Below are 17,731 nucleotides of genomic sequence, written 5' to 3'. Positions count from 1 at the left end.
TCAACATTCAAAATCCCTCTCATCCTCCATGGTGGTGATTCCAACTGTTAAGTTTCCCTTCAGTGAAAAATTCTCCAACCCCATTAAATGTTACAACAATTGTAAACAAGTTGCTAATTCTGCAGTGAGTTTGAACAAATAAAGTCGAAATTGAAGAACAATAGAGAAGTTTGTTTTAGACAGTCGGACTAAAAAGTAAATTACATAAATTCTTTCTTACACACTTTAAGTACACTATTGACCAAAAATAAGCCATTAAATGTATTCCCTCAGCTTTTAGAAGGAAAATATAATTAATAAGCTTTATCTTAAGAGACTAACATAAATGATCGGAAAAAAGGTGAATTGAACTCATGATTTCGGGTGCAAGATGCATTCTCTAAATTATCAAATACAAGTAACAAGATGCATTGTTACTAGTTTACTATAAAATATTACAAATTCAACAACTACTGTAGGGTGTGTAGATAAATTTTATGAAAAAGTATACAGGATGTATTAAAATAAATTTTAATTAAGTAAATGTGGAATCTCCTAAATATATATTATGTATTCAATAATATGTGGCGGGTTAATATACCAAGGTATCCGTTACTCTGTCCGAGATTCCAAAACGCTCAATAAAAACCCTTGTGAGAAACCTCATCGGCTGCTGGGACCTCTGCACAGGCGCCGAGCAAATCCGCTACAAAATCTGCGCCTCTCCGCCTCACGGCCTCATCTGTGTTGGCAAACGGTTTATCGCTTCCTCTTAGCTCCGCGAGCCTTATGCCTCCACTAGCTCTATCCAGTACCGGTCCTGGTCCAATGTAAGATCATCTCCTTTCTTATGCACACAACATGTTTGATGAATTGCCTTAATTGATAAAAAGCTTCCATTTTCATTGAATTTGGGAATTTTTTTCAATTTTATTGAATTTTGGGAGTTTTGATGTGCAGCAGCAAGTTGATGTCAAGAGCTTCCTAGAAGAATCGATTAATCCGCTCGCTGCAAACAGTGAAGGCTCGTACATTGTTGGCGGAGGCTCAATGGGGAATATATACTTGTGGGAGGTTAATTTTCTTAATCATTTTTCTTTATTTCTTTGAATTTATCTTCTTTTGAGCTCTGAAATGCTAATGAACTTATTATTATTTTTTTTGGGTACTTATTTAGGTTAATGCTGGTAGACTGCTTAAGAAATGGCATGCTCACTAGTCACTACAGAGGTGTTAGTTGCTTGGTATTCTCCGATGATGGCTCCCTGCTGATTTCGGGGTCGGAGGATGGAGGCATTAGAATTTGGTCTCGGGTAACCACTTCTTATCTTATATTTTTGTATCTTTATATTGTTTTTAATTATGCACTGAAAACATATCTCTATCTGTTGAATCTCACATATTATTTGATGATAATCAAAGTCAACAGGAAAACAACCTGTGCATGCATAACTTTACGGAGCACACTCTGTTTAACGGTTGTTGTTGTAGGATATGGTGGATGCAAAGCCATTATTGTGTCAGCATCTCAGGATCGCACGTGTAAGTTACCATCCACACATAGATTGTTTGTCTTGACTTGTTGATCTTTTACTTTGTTAAATGTTGAGATTTATCTTCTCAGTTTTTTGTAGCATGTATTCCTTGCAAGTCCCTCAATATCTATTACGTGTCTTTTGCATGTTATGTACTGATGCATTCTTTTTCATCCCCAATAAACAAAAAAGAAATGCATTCTTGAAATTGCACGTGTATTATAGTTTTGATTTGGATGTACATTTCTTAGGTTTGGAGCGCATGAAGTGGGAGATTGTTGAGAAATATTGTTTTCCCTACTATAATTGATTCGGTTGCACTGGATCCTGATGAAAATGTCTTCTTTGCCGGTGGTAGAGATGTCAAGATATACGTTGCTGCACTTAATGCTAGAGCCCACTTAACAGCAAGTATGGGTTCCATATCATCGATTGTTTCTCGAATCACAGGTTTCTCTCTTTTCCTATAGGACCTTTTTGATGAACTTACTGATATTCCAGTTTGTAGTTTTATTTGGTATTTAGATGAGTTTTCTTCAGTTAAGACTTCTCTAATTTTTAACTCTGTATTTTTGTATTTCAAAGTATAACTGCCAAACATTGTTGCACGTTTTAAGAATCCTGCATTCTTCATTTAGTTATGATAGACAGGCTTTGCATTCTGGTGAACTGAATCGAGGAACATTCATTTAGTATATTTTGAATGAGTAAAACTCTTTTAAGTGACAATTTTATACCTTTTGAACAACAAAACTGTTACTTGATTAGCATATGGCATTTCTGGGAATTATTTGATTTCTCGATCAGAAGATGGCATGGTTCAAGTTTGGGATGCTGGAACTCATAACATTCTCCGTGTGTTCAAACATGCAAAAGGTTATCTCAATGCTATTTGAATCATTTCCTTCCCCGGGTTTATGCAAATTTGATGCTATTAAAGCAAATTTAGTGCTAATTAGTGTACCATTGTTTCATAATACAGTTTATATTCGAATATCTTAGTTGTTATGTTCAATCTGCCAAACTTTACTAATTTGTATAGTATTTACTTAAAATTTGCACTGTACTCTGCAGGTCCAGTGAATAATATTCTAGTCGTTCGACAACATTTTTTTGAGAATTATATTGAAGACCTCAAACAAGTCTGGAGCTCTTTGCAATATACTACACACACACACACACACACACAATTAATGTGCCTATGTCTATCTTCATTCTGCCCGAAAGCAAAGGAAAAGACGATTCCGATGAAATCTGTAATGCAGCAGCCAACCACCGGTTCTAGTAATGCATGCAGCTTTGTCTCCCTTTCCATCTCACTTCCTTTCCTGCGTCCATTAGCAGCACTGGCAACAGTCAGGCAATTTGTGACCATAAACTGTAATTTCCGATTTAAAGTTGCTTATAGTCTCAAATCCAGAGATTTTAAAAATAAAATAAAACTAGAGCATTGCAAATCACGATATTGGGAGAGGAGGAATCGACCTGGGGACTTGAAATATGGTCTTTTTACCCTTGCAACGTTATAAATTGTTACTTTCTTGCATATACTTTCTGGAGATTTTAAAAATAAAATAAAACTAGAGTATTGCAAGTCGGGAAAATTGAACTCGGGACCTGGAATATGGTCTTAAACCGAGTTACAAGTCCCTTGCAACCTTCTATATAATAACTTGTCTAGTTGGAACATGGGATCTTGTGCAAGTATAATAAAACCTCAACCCTAATATTAGCGCATTCATGTAAAATGGATAGAGTGAGTTGGTAAATAAATAGAAAAGAGCTTAATTACCCGAAGTGGAAGGCCTCTCAGGTAACTCAACAGCATCCTCTGGTTCGACTCTGCCTATGATTTCGATGTTGGGATGTGCGAAATCTTGGGCCACTCCTTTCCTCTGCCTTTTTGGCAACCTTGTGCAAGATCACCAGAGTTGTTGATGACAAGTGTCTGAAGTGGTGTTTTCCGCAAGAAGTCTTTCACTGTTTTTAGCCGAAGGCAGTGATCGAACTCTAAAGAAGAAAGGCATGGCATTATGGTAATATGAGAATCCTCTTCCTTCCACTACTTTCCACTCTTCCCACGCATCCGTGAAGTAAAATTGGAGTTTTTTAAGACCTCAAACAAGTCTGCACTTGGGACCTGGAATATGATAATATGCCCTTGTTTAGTTGGAATATTGTAATTTGTCAAGTAAAATGAATAGAGTGAGTTGCTAAATAATTAGAAAAGAGGTTAATTACCAAAAGTTGAAGGCCTCTCATGCAACTAAACAGCTTCCTCTGCTTCGACTATGCCTTTACCCCTCTCACCAGAAGTGGAAGGCCTCTCAGGTAACTCAACAACATCCTCCACCTCGACTATGCCTTCACCATCATCATCAAAACCAGAATCAAGTGGAGGTCTGATTTCGATGTTGGGAATGTGAGAAATCTTGGGCCATTCCTTTCCTTTGCCTTTTTGGTAACCTGGTGCAAGGCTCCTACACTCTACAATGTTAGGTTTCTGAAGTGGTGTTTTCAGCAAGAAGTCTGGCAGTGTTTTTAGCTGAGGGCAGTACCCAATCTGTAAAGAAGAAAGGCATGGCATTATGGTAATATGAGAATCCTCTTCCTTCCACTCTTCCACTCCTTTCCACTCTTCCCACGCCTCCATGTCAAGAAATTCGAGTTCTTTAAGTTTTGGGAATAGAGTAATGCATGATGATGCTGATGACGTTTCCTTTTCTATTCCCAGAAACTCAACTCCAACCTTTTTTACTCCTTTCATATTAAAAAGGAACAGTGTTTCGAGGGACGACAATTTTCCCAAAGGAGGTAAAACTTCACATTCATTCCATTCCTCAAGGCGAAGAAATCTCAAATTGTTTAATGACATGATCCAGTTGGGGGCAGTGCTTCCATTTTGCCTTGCAATTTGTAAAGATTCCAAATTTGGATGCGGCCGTAAAAAAGTCAGTGTTTCTGCACTACTACTGCTTCTTCTTCCCTCGTCATCTTCCCGATCTTCAAAAATTATATTCAATTCTGAGAGTTGTTGTTTGTTCCCCAGGGGTGATGCTTTCTCACCCTCACCCACAGCAACTTCCACATCCCCATCAATATATATTTCGAGTTCCCCCTGAAGTTGGTCTAAGTTTCTCAAATCTCCCAATTTGAACGCTTCATCGTCGTCTTTACCACCGCCAATAGGGCACACATCTAGTCTTCTTAGATTTGTTAATCTCCCAATCCCTTTCGGCAAGTACTTCAGTTGACGGCAACCCTCAACATAAAGATGCTTTAAGTTAATCAACTTTCCCATGCTTTGAGGTAGACTTTCAAGTTCCCTACACCAATTAAGGCGCAACGTCTGCAAATTGTATAAATTACACACCCCATTCGGTAGCTTTTTCAAACCATCATTTTCAGACAAATCAATGAACCTCAGATGCATCAATTCACCTATCTCTTCCGGAAGCACTTCAATACAATTATCACTCAAATTCAATGTCCTAATATGTTTCAACTGCGAGATCAAAGTTGAGTCCACAACATTAAATTTTGAATCAAAAGTTGCAAGAGTACGTAGATCACAGTTGGAAAATGAAACACATGAGAGTAGACCCTCAGATGCAAGCATTAAGGTCAAATGGCGGATATTATCACTCAAGGGCTTTATTGTATCGTTACCATCCTTAGCCTCCATTGTAAAGCATTCATGTTGAGTAAGATACTGCAGAAAGTCGTGCACAATATCTTGCATGTTACACCTCCTGATATTTCCATCATTGTCTTCTTCAAAGTCTTGGAAGAAAGATCGCATTGCTAAAGTATTTAAAAACTGTTGGCCAATTATTTCTTTCTCTGTGTTTCCTTCCGAATAGAGATAATCTTGTGACATCCACAACTCAATCAAATAATCTTTACAGATCAGATAATCTTTTGGAAAGATAACACAATATAAAAGGCATCGTTTGACCGCAGGTGCCAAATCAAAATAACTCAATAATAGTGGTCGGAAAACTTTTTGCTCAACCTCTTTAAGGTCCCATATCTTACTGTTCAAAACTTCTTGCCATTCTTTCCTTGTTTTCTTGTAACGCATGAGACTACCTAGAGTCTTTGCAGCAAGAGGCAAACCCTTGCACTTTTTTGCTATTTCTTTACCAATGGCTTCCAACACACCATCCTTATCCCTTTTATAAAATGCCATGTGGTTGAATATTGACAAACAATTTTCTTCGCTCAACCTCTCCAAATAGATCGTGTGAGTGGGATCTCCCACCATATCAGCAACCTCTTTTTTTCGAGTGGTCACCAATATTCTACTGCCATGGGCGCCGCTTTGTGTTAACGGCAACTTCAATTTCTCCCACTTTCTTTGTTCATCAGTCCACACATCGTCTAGGACAAGGAGAAACTTCTTTCCCTTAATGGATTCAAACATACACTGAAACAAATCTTGTAAAGTATCTGAATTTGGGCCGACACCTTTGGCACCAGAAACGATGGCTTTGGCAGTTTTGATCTCATCAAAAGGGTCCGAAACACAAACCCATATTTTGATCTCAAAACAGGCTTTAACATTTTCATCGTTAAAAGCCTGTTGGGCCAAAGCTGTCTTCCCCATTCCTCCCATCCCGACAATGGGGATGACAAGGACGCCCCTCTCTTCTTGACTACTCTCATTCAACAACTTGCTAACCAAATCTTCCTTTTGTTGTTCTCTGCCAAATATGATAGATGCTTCAACAAAAGAAGTAGTTTCGTCTCGCTCAGGTTGTTCAATAATCATTCTCTCTCTGAATTGAAAGTCTCCTCTGTGCTTAGCAATCACATCTAAATTTTCATTCAGACTTTTAATGTTAAGAGCAATTTCACGATGATGAAGTACCTGACTGACTTGGCCAAAACAAAAGCAAGAGGAGGGAATAGAGAAACATACCGCCCTCTTCTTCTTCTCAGTAACAAGAGAAGTAGTTCCACCGTGCTCTTCTTGTTTCAGTATTTCAGTGTTCCACTCATCCAGCACATTGTCCATCTTGTACGACACCTCTGTCAGCTCCTCCAGCCAATTTCTGACGCTGGCCTCCTTCACTTGCCTTAGCTCCGCATCCTGAAGCACAGCACGAATCGCTTTAAGTTTGGCCTCGAATTCTTTAACATCTTTCTCCGCATTCAAAACCAGCTTCAGCTCTTCTTCGACGTATTGGTAAGTTACCGAAGCCAATTTTTCGAGCAGCCCAGAAATGAGTGCCTCAGCCATCTTTCTGTTAGCAATGGAAACAGAGAAAACCAAGAGATCTGAAGTGAGAAGTGGAGGTTTGGTATGGTATCACCTTTCTTCTGGCCAAATTTTGAGATGAGAATATGGGGTGGCTAGACAAATAATAATGGTAGGGTAGAGATGAGTCATCTCACACTCACTTGTTGAACAATTATTATCTTTTTAAGCAGGAATCTTATGTCAAACTCAAAAGTTACATAGACAATTCACACAAAGACATTTAAAGTTGGGTGTCGTGGAAGAAACAATTGTCGGATTCTGAGTAATGTAATTATTTCTTACACTCACCTGAAAATTATGAGTAAAGTGGAAGAAACAATTCTTCACCTAAACTTTAATCTGAAAATTATGTAAATGTAATTATTTATGCTTTTGAGATAAGAGGATGGGCTGTTAGATAAATAATAATGGTAGGGTAGAGGTGAGTCATCCATCACTTATTTCTTCAACAACCATTATTGATCATCTTTCCTGTCAATTTACATCCTAAGATATTAAATTGCATCATGTTATGATTTCTGTTAGTTTAATCGTTATGTGTATGTCGTTAAATTGCAATTTTTTCTTTGACATGTCAACTCAAGATAGATTTTATAAAAGCTACATCAATAATTTAACGGCATACATAATGGTTAAACCAACAAAAGGCATAAAATGGTGCAATTTAAAAACTTTAGGTCGTGGTCCATTTTGATTAACACCCCCAAAAATGGAGTGCAGAAAAGCACTTTGCCCTAAATTTTGATACTTTTTACCTTGTCAGTTGTCAGCTTATTTGTATCATATACTACCAAACTGTACATACCCGTACAACTAAGAATGTGCTTGAAAGAGGTTAGAATAAATTTACTTATTTTTATTTTATTTTTAAATTTTAACTAAGGCTTGCTATGTTTATATTGTTGTGAAGGTAGTGTAAAAAACAACAAAATGCATGATGTGTTGTGGCCAGTTTATTTGCCAAGGGAGAGAGCGTGGAGAAAGTGTAGGGATCTCTCTGTATATATGAGATGTTATTCTCCTTATACAATGTCTTTATTTATAATAGTAAAGAGGTGAGAAATATTTGTCCTCCAAGTAAATACAATCCTAGGGAAAGAATAATTAGTGACCAAATGTATTTAGGATTTATACAATCACATTTTAATATAATATCTATAACATGTTACATGTAATTACTAAATCGCCTATGATTTTTATTTTTGTTTAACATTGGTGGAGAGAGTTAGTGACACATCCCGATTCGGAATGTCCACTTGAACTCCAAATCGAGCTTTGCTGGTTGACACTCGGAAGGTGATAAAGCTATAAAATGTAGTAATGTGAAAAAATGTGAATAAATTTAAACTTAAAAATTACTATTACAAGAGTGCGCATATGAACGAGATTGAACTCAATCACACATGTGATGTCATAATAGAAATTAAAAGTACGTGTCGATGGTGAAGCAAAGCATTTGAAGGGTTGTGATATGTGCTAGGGTTTAATCAGGTATATACCACGAGCTATGAGGATGGTTTGATGAGTGCCAATAAAGGCTTTTACTTTCCGTTGCTGCGATTGAAATGTATGCAAGGAAAATGGACCACTTTCCGAGTTTTCAGAGGAGTGGGCATATCTGACTTTGACTAGAATTATGAAAGAGGAGGTGTTCAGCGTTTTACAAATCTGAGAAAATAAATAAATAAATAAAACTCAACTAAACTAAACTAAAGAGAAAAAATTTGACAATGATCGTATAAAAAGTAAAAGGGTTACAAAAAAAAAAAAAAAAAAAAAAGAGATTACGTTTTTTTTTTGAAAAATTTTAACGAAAAGCCGGCGATACTATTTACCTTAACGAAAAACCACATTTTTACATTAAAAAGTCAATCTTGGTACTATTCATTTTACCTTTTATTTTATTATTATCGTTAAAACTCGAAGTTTTCAAGATCTTTTCATTAGTTTTTTTTTTTTGGGTAAAAGAAAGGAGATTGCTTTGATGGCACCTTTGTTCAGCTCTGGTTGATTTTAGAGGGGCATTTTTGGTATACGCTAAATTCCCCATTCCCCATTCCTCATTCCTCCCATCCCGACAGTAGGGATGACAAGGAGGCCCCTCTTTTCTTGACTACTCTCATTCAACAACTTGCTAACCAAAACTTCCTTTTGTTGTTCTCTACCAAATATGATAGATTCATCAACAAAAGAAGAAGTTTTCTCTCGCTCAGGTTGTTCACTGATCATTCTCTCTATGAATCGAAAGTTATATGTTTCTCTTTGCTTTGCAATCTCATCTAAATTTTCATTCAGACTTTTGATCTTAAGAGCAATGTCACGATGAAGAATTATCCGACGGACTTGGCCGAAACAAAAGCAAGAGGAAGGAATAGAGAAACATACCAACTTCATCTTCTTCTTAGTAACATGAGAAGTACTTCCACCGTGCTCTTCTTGTTTCTCAATTTGTTGTTTCAGTATTTCAGTCTTCCACTCATCCAGCACATTGTTCATCTTGTACGATACATCTTTCAGCTGCTCCAGCCAATTTTTGACGTTGGCGTCCCTCACTTGCCTCAGCTCCGCATCCTCAAGCACAGCATGAATCACTTTAAGTTTGGCCTCGAATTCTTGAACATCTTTCTCCGCATTCAAAACCAGCTTCACCTCTTCTCCGACGTGTTGGTAAGTTACGGAAGCCAGTTGTTCGAGAAGCACCGAAATGAGTGCCTCAGCCATGTTTCGGTTAGCAGTGGATACACAGAAAAACAAGAGATATGAAGTGAGAAGAAGAGGATTGGTATGGTATATGGTATCACCAAATGGAAGGTCGTCGGTCAAAGTTCATAGGCCAAGCTCGCTCACAGTTTTATGCAACGGACATGAGATTCCGTCGGTTAACTACTCTTTTACTCGACCAGCAGGTGTGTCACATAGAAATAAATTTACGCGACGGAGATGATCTCACACTTGACCATACGTAGGTTTCAATTATGCATCAAAATTTCATCACAAACCTTAATGACTTGTGCAATTTCACACTTGCAATAAACAAAATTTGCGTCAAGTTAGTGGAGTAACGCGGTGAGTTTCAAGTTGCAGTGGTTGTTGGCAAGTATGCATCAGTGTTTAAAATATTGGTATTGGTAAAAATATCGATAGCAAATTTGTGAAAATATCAATATCGGTTGTTTCCGATGGAAATGGTGAAAATTTACTCAAAAACGTGAAAAATTAAAATAAAACTTTAGAGAATATCATATGCCAGTTTGTCAATATTACTGATATGTCGGAAATATAGATGAAATCTATCCATTTTAGCCGAAATTTAAGAGTTTATCTGATATAAAGTGAAGTTTAAACTTCACCCAATTTCCATATCATTTTCTCATTTTTCCGATCTTTCCATAAAAAATTTCAGTTGCACGGAAAAAATTTCAAACACTAATTATAAATGAGTTGGTTGAGGTGCAAAATCAAAGATAATAGTAATACTAATTTCCTCGGAAACATGCTTTTGTTTTGAAGAATATATTAATCTAAACTACTCCAGAGAAATGAACCTGAGTGTAAAGGAAAGAGACACTACACTAACTAATTGACCTAACTCACATTTGGTTCTAATGTTATAGTTATTGAATCAAAATTATGCCAAGGGAACAAAACCCATGATCCCTAGGGTTGCAAATAACACAATTTCATCAGCTGGTGTGGGCATGGGCCAGGGTGGGAATCGAATGTGGGAAAATGATATTGCACATGAAAGAGAGGCCAACTGGTGGGAGTTGTTTCAATAAGTACTTTTTTAATAGAGAATTTTAACGAAAAGTTTCCGGTGTTATTCATTTTAATGAAAAACTACATTTTTACACTAAGAAGTCAATCTTGGTACTATTCACTTTACCATTTATTTTATCCTTATCGTTAAAATTCAAAGTTTTCAAACTATTTTAATTAGTTTTCCTTTTTTAAGTGCTTTTGAGCTGAGGGAGCATGATTGCCACATACGAAGGAAATGAGTTTCTGAGACAATTAAAGTTTCTCAAGACAATATGACGAAATGTGACACAAAAGGACACACAGATTGCAGATTTGTAAAACCAGAGCAATGGCATTAAACCAATTATTTTGGCTATGGAGAGATAGCATGCCATGGCAGTGGTTTTTTTTTTTTTTTTTTGGTGGTAGATGGGAAATTGACATGTCTAAAAAATATCCAAAGAAAATTAAAAAGATTAGAGGTGAATCGGTATTCCATAGAGGTCTACCTGCAAAATTTAAGGTCAGAAGCATTCACCACTTGACTTGTGAAGGATAATTAACAAATGCAACTTCCTCCCAATATAATGCGAATGAATTTGAACTCCTGACAGGACTCCCTACCTAAAGTTGATCACTAATGAATGCATTTAACAAACAACTAATGTTTTTTTATATTCAACTGTAGCTGAATTGAGATCCATATCGATAGTCATAGCGACACAATATCAATTATTGACAAATGTATTGATCAAAATGGTTCCTGAGATAGACATAACTCATCATTTTGGTCTCTGATATTTGAAATCAATAGAACTGATTACTGAGTTTGTCCACCCTTAATCATTTTGGTCATTCCGCGAAAGATCGGTATTAAATAGGACTAAAATGATAAACATACGTTTTATTTAATAAACAATGGCCAAATGATTTGACAAAAGTAAGAGTATTTTTATTATTTTATCCTTATTTAGAGAAATTTTTTCAATAAATGATCAAAATAATTGATGTGGACAAAATCGGGGATTACGTCTATTGATTATACATCACAGGGACCAAAGCGAAGAATTATGTCAATCTCATAGACAATCTTAAATAAAAAAAACCATTGTTGATATGTTAATTTATGCTATTAATATGAGTGTTGAAATGAATCTCGTTCCAACTACAAATTAGCAGACTCCTCCTTAAAAGATCGGATGTGGATGTAACATAATCAGAAATTGTGTTAGTTGTAGAAGAGACTGGTTCAAAATATATAATTAAAACACAATAGTATTTTCCAATAATTTTCACAGGGGTTAGACAGAAGTTGGGGAAGAGAAGAGGGGAAATCACTTAGAGAATTGAAAGGATAAACAAAGTAGACATGTACGGATGCCACAGTTGATTTGACTTTTTTAAATTACACAATCCCAGATTTGTCTGACTTTCGAGCATCATTTGCGAAGAGGTGGATTGTCAGCGCTCTTATTTTCATATTATTCATATGCTTTTTTGTTTGTGTGATCATGTTTAAGTCACGTCAACATTTTATATTTCTATTACTTTTTGTTTTATTATTTATATAAAAAAATTAATATAAAATATTAACGTAATTTAATGATAACCACACATTATAGGAAGGCATGAGGAGAGTATGGAAATAGAAGGCCAGACAATCCACCTCTCATTTGTTATGGGGAGAAGGGCAATTTGCTGCGATTTTCTAGGAACTTAAAACAACCAAATAAACTAGAAATTTATACTGAAACATGGGAGAAAATTTTTGTAAATTTCTGTTTGTAAGCGTTTTTGTTAAATTGCACTAACGGTATAATTGTCATTTTCATCGATTGTCATTTGCATATGAAAGACCTCCAAGAACCCTCTGACGATCTGAACAAGTGTTGGTGGAGAGGTAGTTTATGCCTCCATGGATGTGCAATGACTAGGTATTTAGCGAAGAAGATTTTTTTTATGTTAAACGATGTCGTTTTTAAGCCAAATAAGTTTTAAAAAAAGGACTGCTATTGCTAAAAAAATTAAAAACTACTATTGCATGACCGGCCACACATACCACTTTTACTTTGTTACTTATTTTTGGAACAGTGCATTCGGCACAAAAGCCGATCTACCTCAAAGAAAAATTATAGACTACGGCTCCCAAATAAATAAAAAAAATATAAAACGTTCTAGATTTGATGTTCTGAGTTGGTAAGTTTGCTTGATGATGACCATTCTCCCAAAACCTCCTCGAGCTCAAAGATACCATCATGGCTTTGTCACTAATTATCTCCTTTTTTTTTAATAAAAAATAATAATTTGCAGAAGATAAGCGTTTTAGTTGACAGAAAACAATTTTAATCAAACCAAGGACACGAATTAAACAAGTTAATAATATCCAACAGATATTTTTGCTTCTTTAAGGATGTCTAAAAAAGATTTCATCACAAAGCCCAAAGGAAGGCCCAAAGGAAGCCACAAATGAGGCCGAACAGCTAAAGAAAACAGCAAAGACACTAGAATGAAACCAGGAGGACTTTACAGACATAGAAAGGTGAAGAAGATGAAATCTTTAGTTGTTCGGCATCATTTGTGGCTTCCTTTGGGCTTTGTGATGAAATCTTTTTTAGACACCCTTAAAGAAGCAAAAATATCTGTTGGATATAATTATGGGAGATTGTTGAGAAATGTTGTTTTCCCTACTATAATTGATGCGATTGCACTAGATCCTGGTGAAAATGTCTTCTTTGCCGGTGGTAGAGATGGCAAGATATACGTTGCTGCACTTAATGTTGGGGGCCCACTTAACAGCAAGTATGGGTTCCATATCATTCATTGTTTTTCGAATCACAGGTTTCTCTATTTTCCTATAGGAATCTTTTGATGAACTGAATCAAGTAATATTCATTTTAGTATATTTTGAATGAGTAAAACTCTTTTAACCCACATTTAACAAAGTTGTTACTTGCTTAGCATACGGCATTTTTGGGAATTATTTGATATCTGGATCGGAAGATGGCATGGTTCAAGTTTAGGACGCTAGAATTCATAACATTCTTTGCGTGTTCAAACATGCAAAAGGTTATCTCAATGCTAATTGAATTATTTCCTTCCTTGGGTTTATATTCGACTATCTCAGTTGTTTATGTTCAATCTGCCAAACTTTACTAATTTGTTTAGTATTTACATAAAATTTGTACCGTACTCTGCAGGTCTAATGAATAACAACAATTTTCTGAGAAATATACTGAAGGTCTTAGACAAGTCTGGAGCTCTTTACATTATACTGTGCACACACAGAGACAATTAATGGGCCTATGTCCAGACGATCTTCATTATGCCCGAAAGCAAAAGAAAACACCATTCCGATGAAATCTGAAATGTAGCAGCCAACCACCGGTTCTAGTAATGCATGCAGCTTTCTCTCCCTTTCCATCTCACTTCCTCTAAAGAGAAAATGCGTGAGCCCTGCGCCCATTAGTAGCGCTCATAACAGTCAGGCAGGTAGGATTAACAAAAAAAACTTCAAAGGGTCAACGAAACATGCCTGCATAAACTAAACACCCCAATTAATTTTGAGATTACCTGTTTCTGCACTCTTCCTTTTGGATGATTTTTGCACCCGCCCCAACTCAGCTCCAATGTAGTGGTTTTGGTTTATTTCAGGTAGCATTGTTTGTACACCCTGTAACTGCTAGTAGCTAAATCAAACAAAGGTTTGCAAAATTTTTTGACTATAAACTGTTACTTTCTTGCATATAATTTTCGGTTTAAAGTTTTCCTTATAGTCTCAAATCCAGAGATTTCAAAAATAAAATAAAACTAGAGCATTGCAAATCACGATATTGGGAGAGGAGGAATCGACCTGGGGAACTAGAATATGGTCTTTTTACCCTTGCAACATTATAAATTGTTACTTTCTTGCATATAGTTTTTGGAGATTTTAAAAATAAAATAAAACTAGAGCATTGCAAATCATGATACTGGGAGTTACAAGTCCATTGCAACATTATATATAGAGTTATACTTGTCTAGTTGGAATAATCTTGTAATTTGACAAGTATAATAAAAGCTCTACCCAGAAATTAGAACATCGATGTAAAATGAATAGAGTGAGCTGGTAAATAAATAGAAAAGAGGTTAATTACCAGAAGTGGAAGGCCTCTCATGCAACTAAACAGCATCCTCTGCTTCGACTATGCCATCACCCTCTCACCACAAGTGGAAGGCCTCTCAGTTAACTCAACAACATCCTCTGCTTCGACTATGCCTTCACCCTCATCATCAGAATTAGAATATTCAGGGAAGACTGTGATCTTCGGGATGTGAGAAACCTTGGGCCACTCCTTTCCTCTGCCTTTTCGGCAACCTTGTGCAAGATAATCACTATAAATGATTTTAAGTCTCTGAAGTGGTGTTTTCCTCAAGAAGTCTGGCAGTGTTTTTAGCTGAGGGCAGTTGTGAATCACTAAAGAAGAAAGGCATGGCATTATGGTAATATCAGAATCCTTTTCCTTCCACACTTCCACTCCTTTCCACTCTTCCCACGCCTCCATTACGGTAAATGTGAGTGCGTTCAATTTTGGGAATATAATGCATGATGATGCTGATGACGTTTCCTTTTCTATTCCCATAAACTCAACTCCAACCTTTTTTACTCCTTTCATACTCCCAAGATCCAGTCTTTCGAGGGACGGCAATCTTCCCAAATGAGGTAAAACTTCACATTCATTCCATTCTTTGAGATTAAGAAATCTCAAATTGTTTAATGACATGATCCAGTTGGGGGCAATGCTTCCATTATGTCCTCTAATATTTAAAGATTCCAAATTTGGATGCGGTCGTAAAAAATTCAATGTTTCTGCACTTCTTCCACAACCAACAACCCTTATACCCAAATTTGAGAGTTGTTGTTTGTTCCCCAGGGGTGATGCTTTCTCACCCTCACCCGCAGCAACTTTCACTTCCCCATAAACATATATGCCAAGTTCACGAAGTTGGTCTAAGTTTCTCAAATCTCCTAATTTGAACGCTTCATCGTCGTCTTTACCACCGCCAACAGGGCACCCATCTAGTCTTCTTAGATTTGTTAATCTCTCAATCCCTTTCGGCAAATACTTCAGCTGAAAACAATTCTCAACATAAAGATGCTTTAATTTAATCAACTTTCCCATGCTCTGAGGTAGACTTTCAAGTTCCCTACACATATTAAGGCGCAATGTCTGCAAATTGTATAAGTTACACACCGTATTCGGTAGCTTCTTCAAAGGATTGTTGGACAAATCAATAAACCTCAGATGCACCAATTCACCTATCTCTTCCCGAAGCACTTCAATACAATTACCACTTAAATTCAATGTCCTAAGATGTTTCAACTGCGAGATCAATGTTGACTCCAGAACATTAAATTTTGAATCAAAAGTTGCAAGAGTATGTAGATCGCAGCTGGAAAACGAAACACATGAGAGTGGACCCTCAGGTGCAAGCATTAAGGTCAAATGGCGGATCTTATCACCCAAGGGCTTTATTGTATTGTTCCCACCCTTAACCTCCATTGTAAAGCATTCATGTTGAGTAAGATACTGCAGAAAGTCGTGCACAATATCATGCATTTTACACCTCCAGATATTTCCATCACTGTATTTTACAAAGTCTTGAAAGAAAGATCGCATTGCTATATTATCAAAAAACCTTTGGCCAATTATTTCTTTCTCTATGTTTCCTTTTGAATAGAGATAACCTTGTGACATCCACAACTCAATCAAATAATCTTTATAGATCAGATGATCTTTTGGAAAGATAACACAATATAAAAGGCATCGTTTGACCGCAGGTGCCAAATCAAAATAACTCAATAATAGTGGTTGGAAAACTTGTTGCTCAACCTCTTCGAGATCCCATATCTTACTGTTCAAAACTTCTTGCCATTCTTTCCTTGTTTTCTTGTAACGCATGAGACTACCTAAAGTCTTTGCAGCAAGAGGCAAACCCTTGCACTTTTTTGCTATTTCTTCACCAATGACTTCCAACACACCATCCTTATCCCTATTATAAAATGCCATGCGGTTGAATATTGACAAACAATTTTGTTCACTCAACCTCTCCAAATAGATCGTGTGAGTGGGAGCTCCCATCATATCAGCAACCTCATGTTTTCGAGTGGTCACCAATATTCTACTGCCACGCGTGCCACTTTGTATTAACGGCAACTTCAAATTCTCCCACTTTCTTTGGTCTTCAGTCCACACATCATCTAGGACAAGGAGAAACTTCTTTCCCTGAATGGATTCAGACATACATTGAAAGAAATCTTCCAACTCATCTGAATTTGGGCTAATAGCTTTAGCACCAGAAATGATGGCTTTAGCAATTTTCATCTCATCAAAAGGGTCTGAAACACAAACCCATATTCTCATTCCAAAACAAGCTTTAACATTTTCATCGTTATAAGCCAGTTGAGCCAGAGTTGTTTTTCCCATTCCTCCCATCCCGACAATAGGGATGACAAGGAGACCCCTCTCTTCTTGACTACTCTCATTCAACAACTTGCTGACCACAACATCCTTTTGTTGTTCTCTACCAAATATGATAGATTCATCAACAAAAGAAGAAGTTTTCTCTCGCTCAGGGTGTTCACTGATCATTCTCTCTGCGAATCGAAAGTTATATGTTTCTCTTTGCTTTGCAATCTCATCTAAATTTTCATTCAGATTTTTTATCTTAAGAGCAATGTCACGATGAAGAATTATCCGATGGACTTGCCCGAAACAAAAGCAAGAGGAGGGAATGGAGAAACATACCGGCATCATCTTCTTCTCAGTAACAAGAGAAGTACTTCCACCGTGCTCTTCTTGTTTCTCAATTTGTTGTTTCAGTATTTCAGTGTTCCACTCATCCAGCACATTGTCCATCTTGTGCGACACATCTTTTAGCTGCTCCAGCCAATTTCTGACGTTGGCGTCCCTCACTTGCCTCAGCTCCGCATCCTCAAGCACAGCACGAATCACTTTAAGTTTGGCCTCGAATTCTTTAACATCTTTCTCCGCATTCAAAACCAGCTTCACCTCTTCTCCGACGTGTTGGTAAGTTACCGAAGCCAGTTGTTCGAGAAGCACGGAAATGAGTGCCTCAGCCATCTTTCTGTTAGCAGCGGAAACAAAGAAAACCAAGAGATCTGAACCAAGAATTTCAGAAGTGGTAAGGAATTTTCTTCTTGCCAAAATTT

General features: G+C 36.8%; 2 protein-coding genes and 1 pseudogene across 2 annotated transcripts; 1 reads left to right on the top strand and 2 right to left on the bottom strand.

Moving 5' to 3' along the window:
* Positions 1-325: 325 nt before the first annotated feature.
* On the top strand, positions 326-3,043 carry LOC137716955 (protein ROOT INITIATION DEFECTIVE 3-like; annotated as a pseudogene).
* Positions 3,044-3,761: 718 nt separating this feature from the next.
* LOC137718672 (putative disease resistance protein RGA3) lies at positions 3,762-9,551 on the bottom strand. The gene is made up of 2 exons (XM_068458220.1): positions 8,912-9,551; positions 3,762-6,193 (listed from the first exon to the last, which is right to left on the bottom strand). Exons 1-2 carry the CDS (start codon positions 9,499-9,501, stop codon positions 3,781-3,783), a joined length of 3,003 nt encoding a protein of 1,000 aa, XP_068314321.1. The 5' UTR covers positions 9,502-9,551; the 3' UTR covers positions 3,762-3,780.
* Positions 9,552-14,702: 5,151 nt separating this feature from the next.
* On the bottom strand, positions 14,703-17,642 carry LOC137716848 (putative disease resistance protein RGA3). Its single transcript, XM_068456215.1, has one exon. The coding sequence runs from the start codon at positions 17,640-17,642 to the stop codon at positions 14,703-14,705; it is 2,940 nt and encodes a 979-aa protein (XP_068312316.1).
* Between the last annotated feature and the right edge of the window lie 89 nt (positions 17,643-17,731).

The sequence above is a fragment of the Pyrus communis genome, chromosome 15, assembly GCF_963583255.1.
Source record: "Pyrus communis chromosome 15, drPyrComm1.1, whole genome shotgun sequence".
Classification (NCBI taxonomy): Eukaryota; Viridiplantae; Streptophyta; class Magnoliopsida; order Rosales; family Rosaceae; genus Pyrus; species Pyrus communis.
Note: the sequence above shows the minus strand (reverse complement) of the source record. Positions and strands in the feature narration are given on the sequence as shown.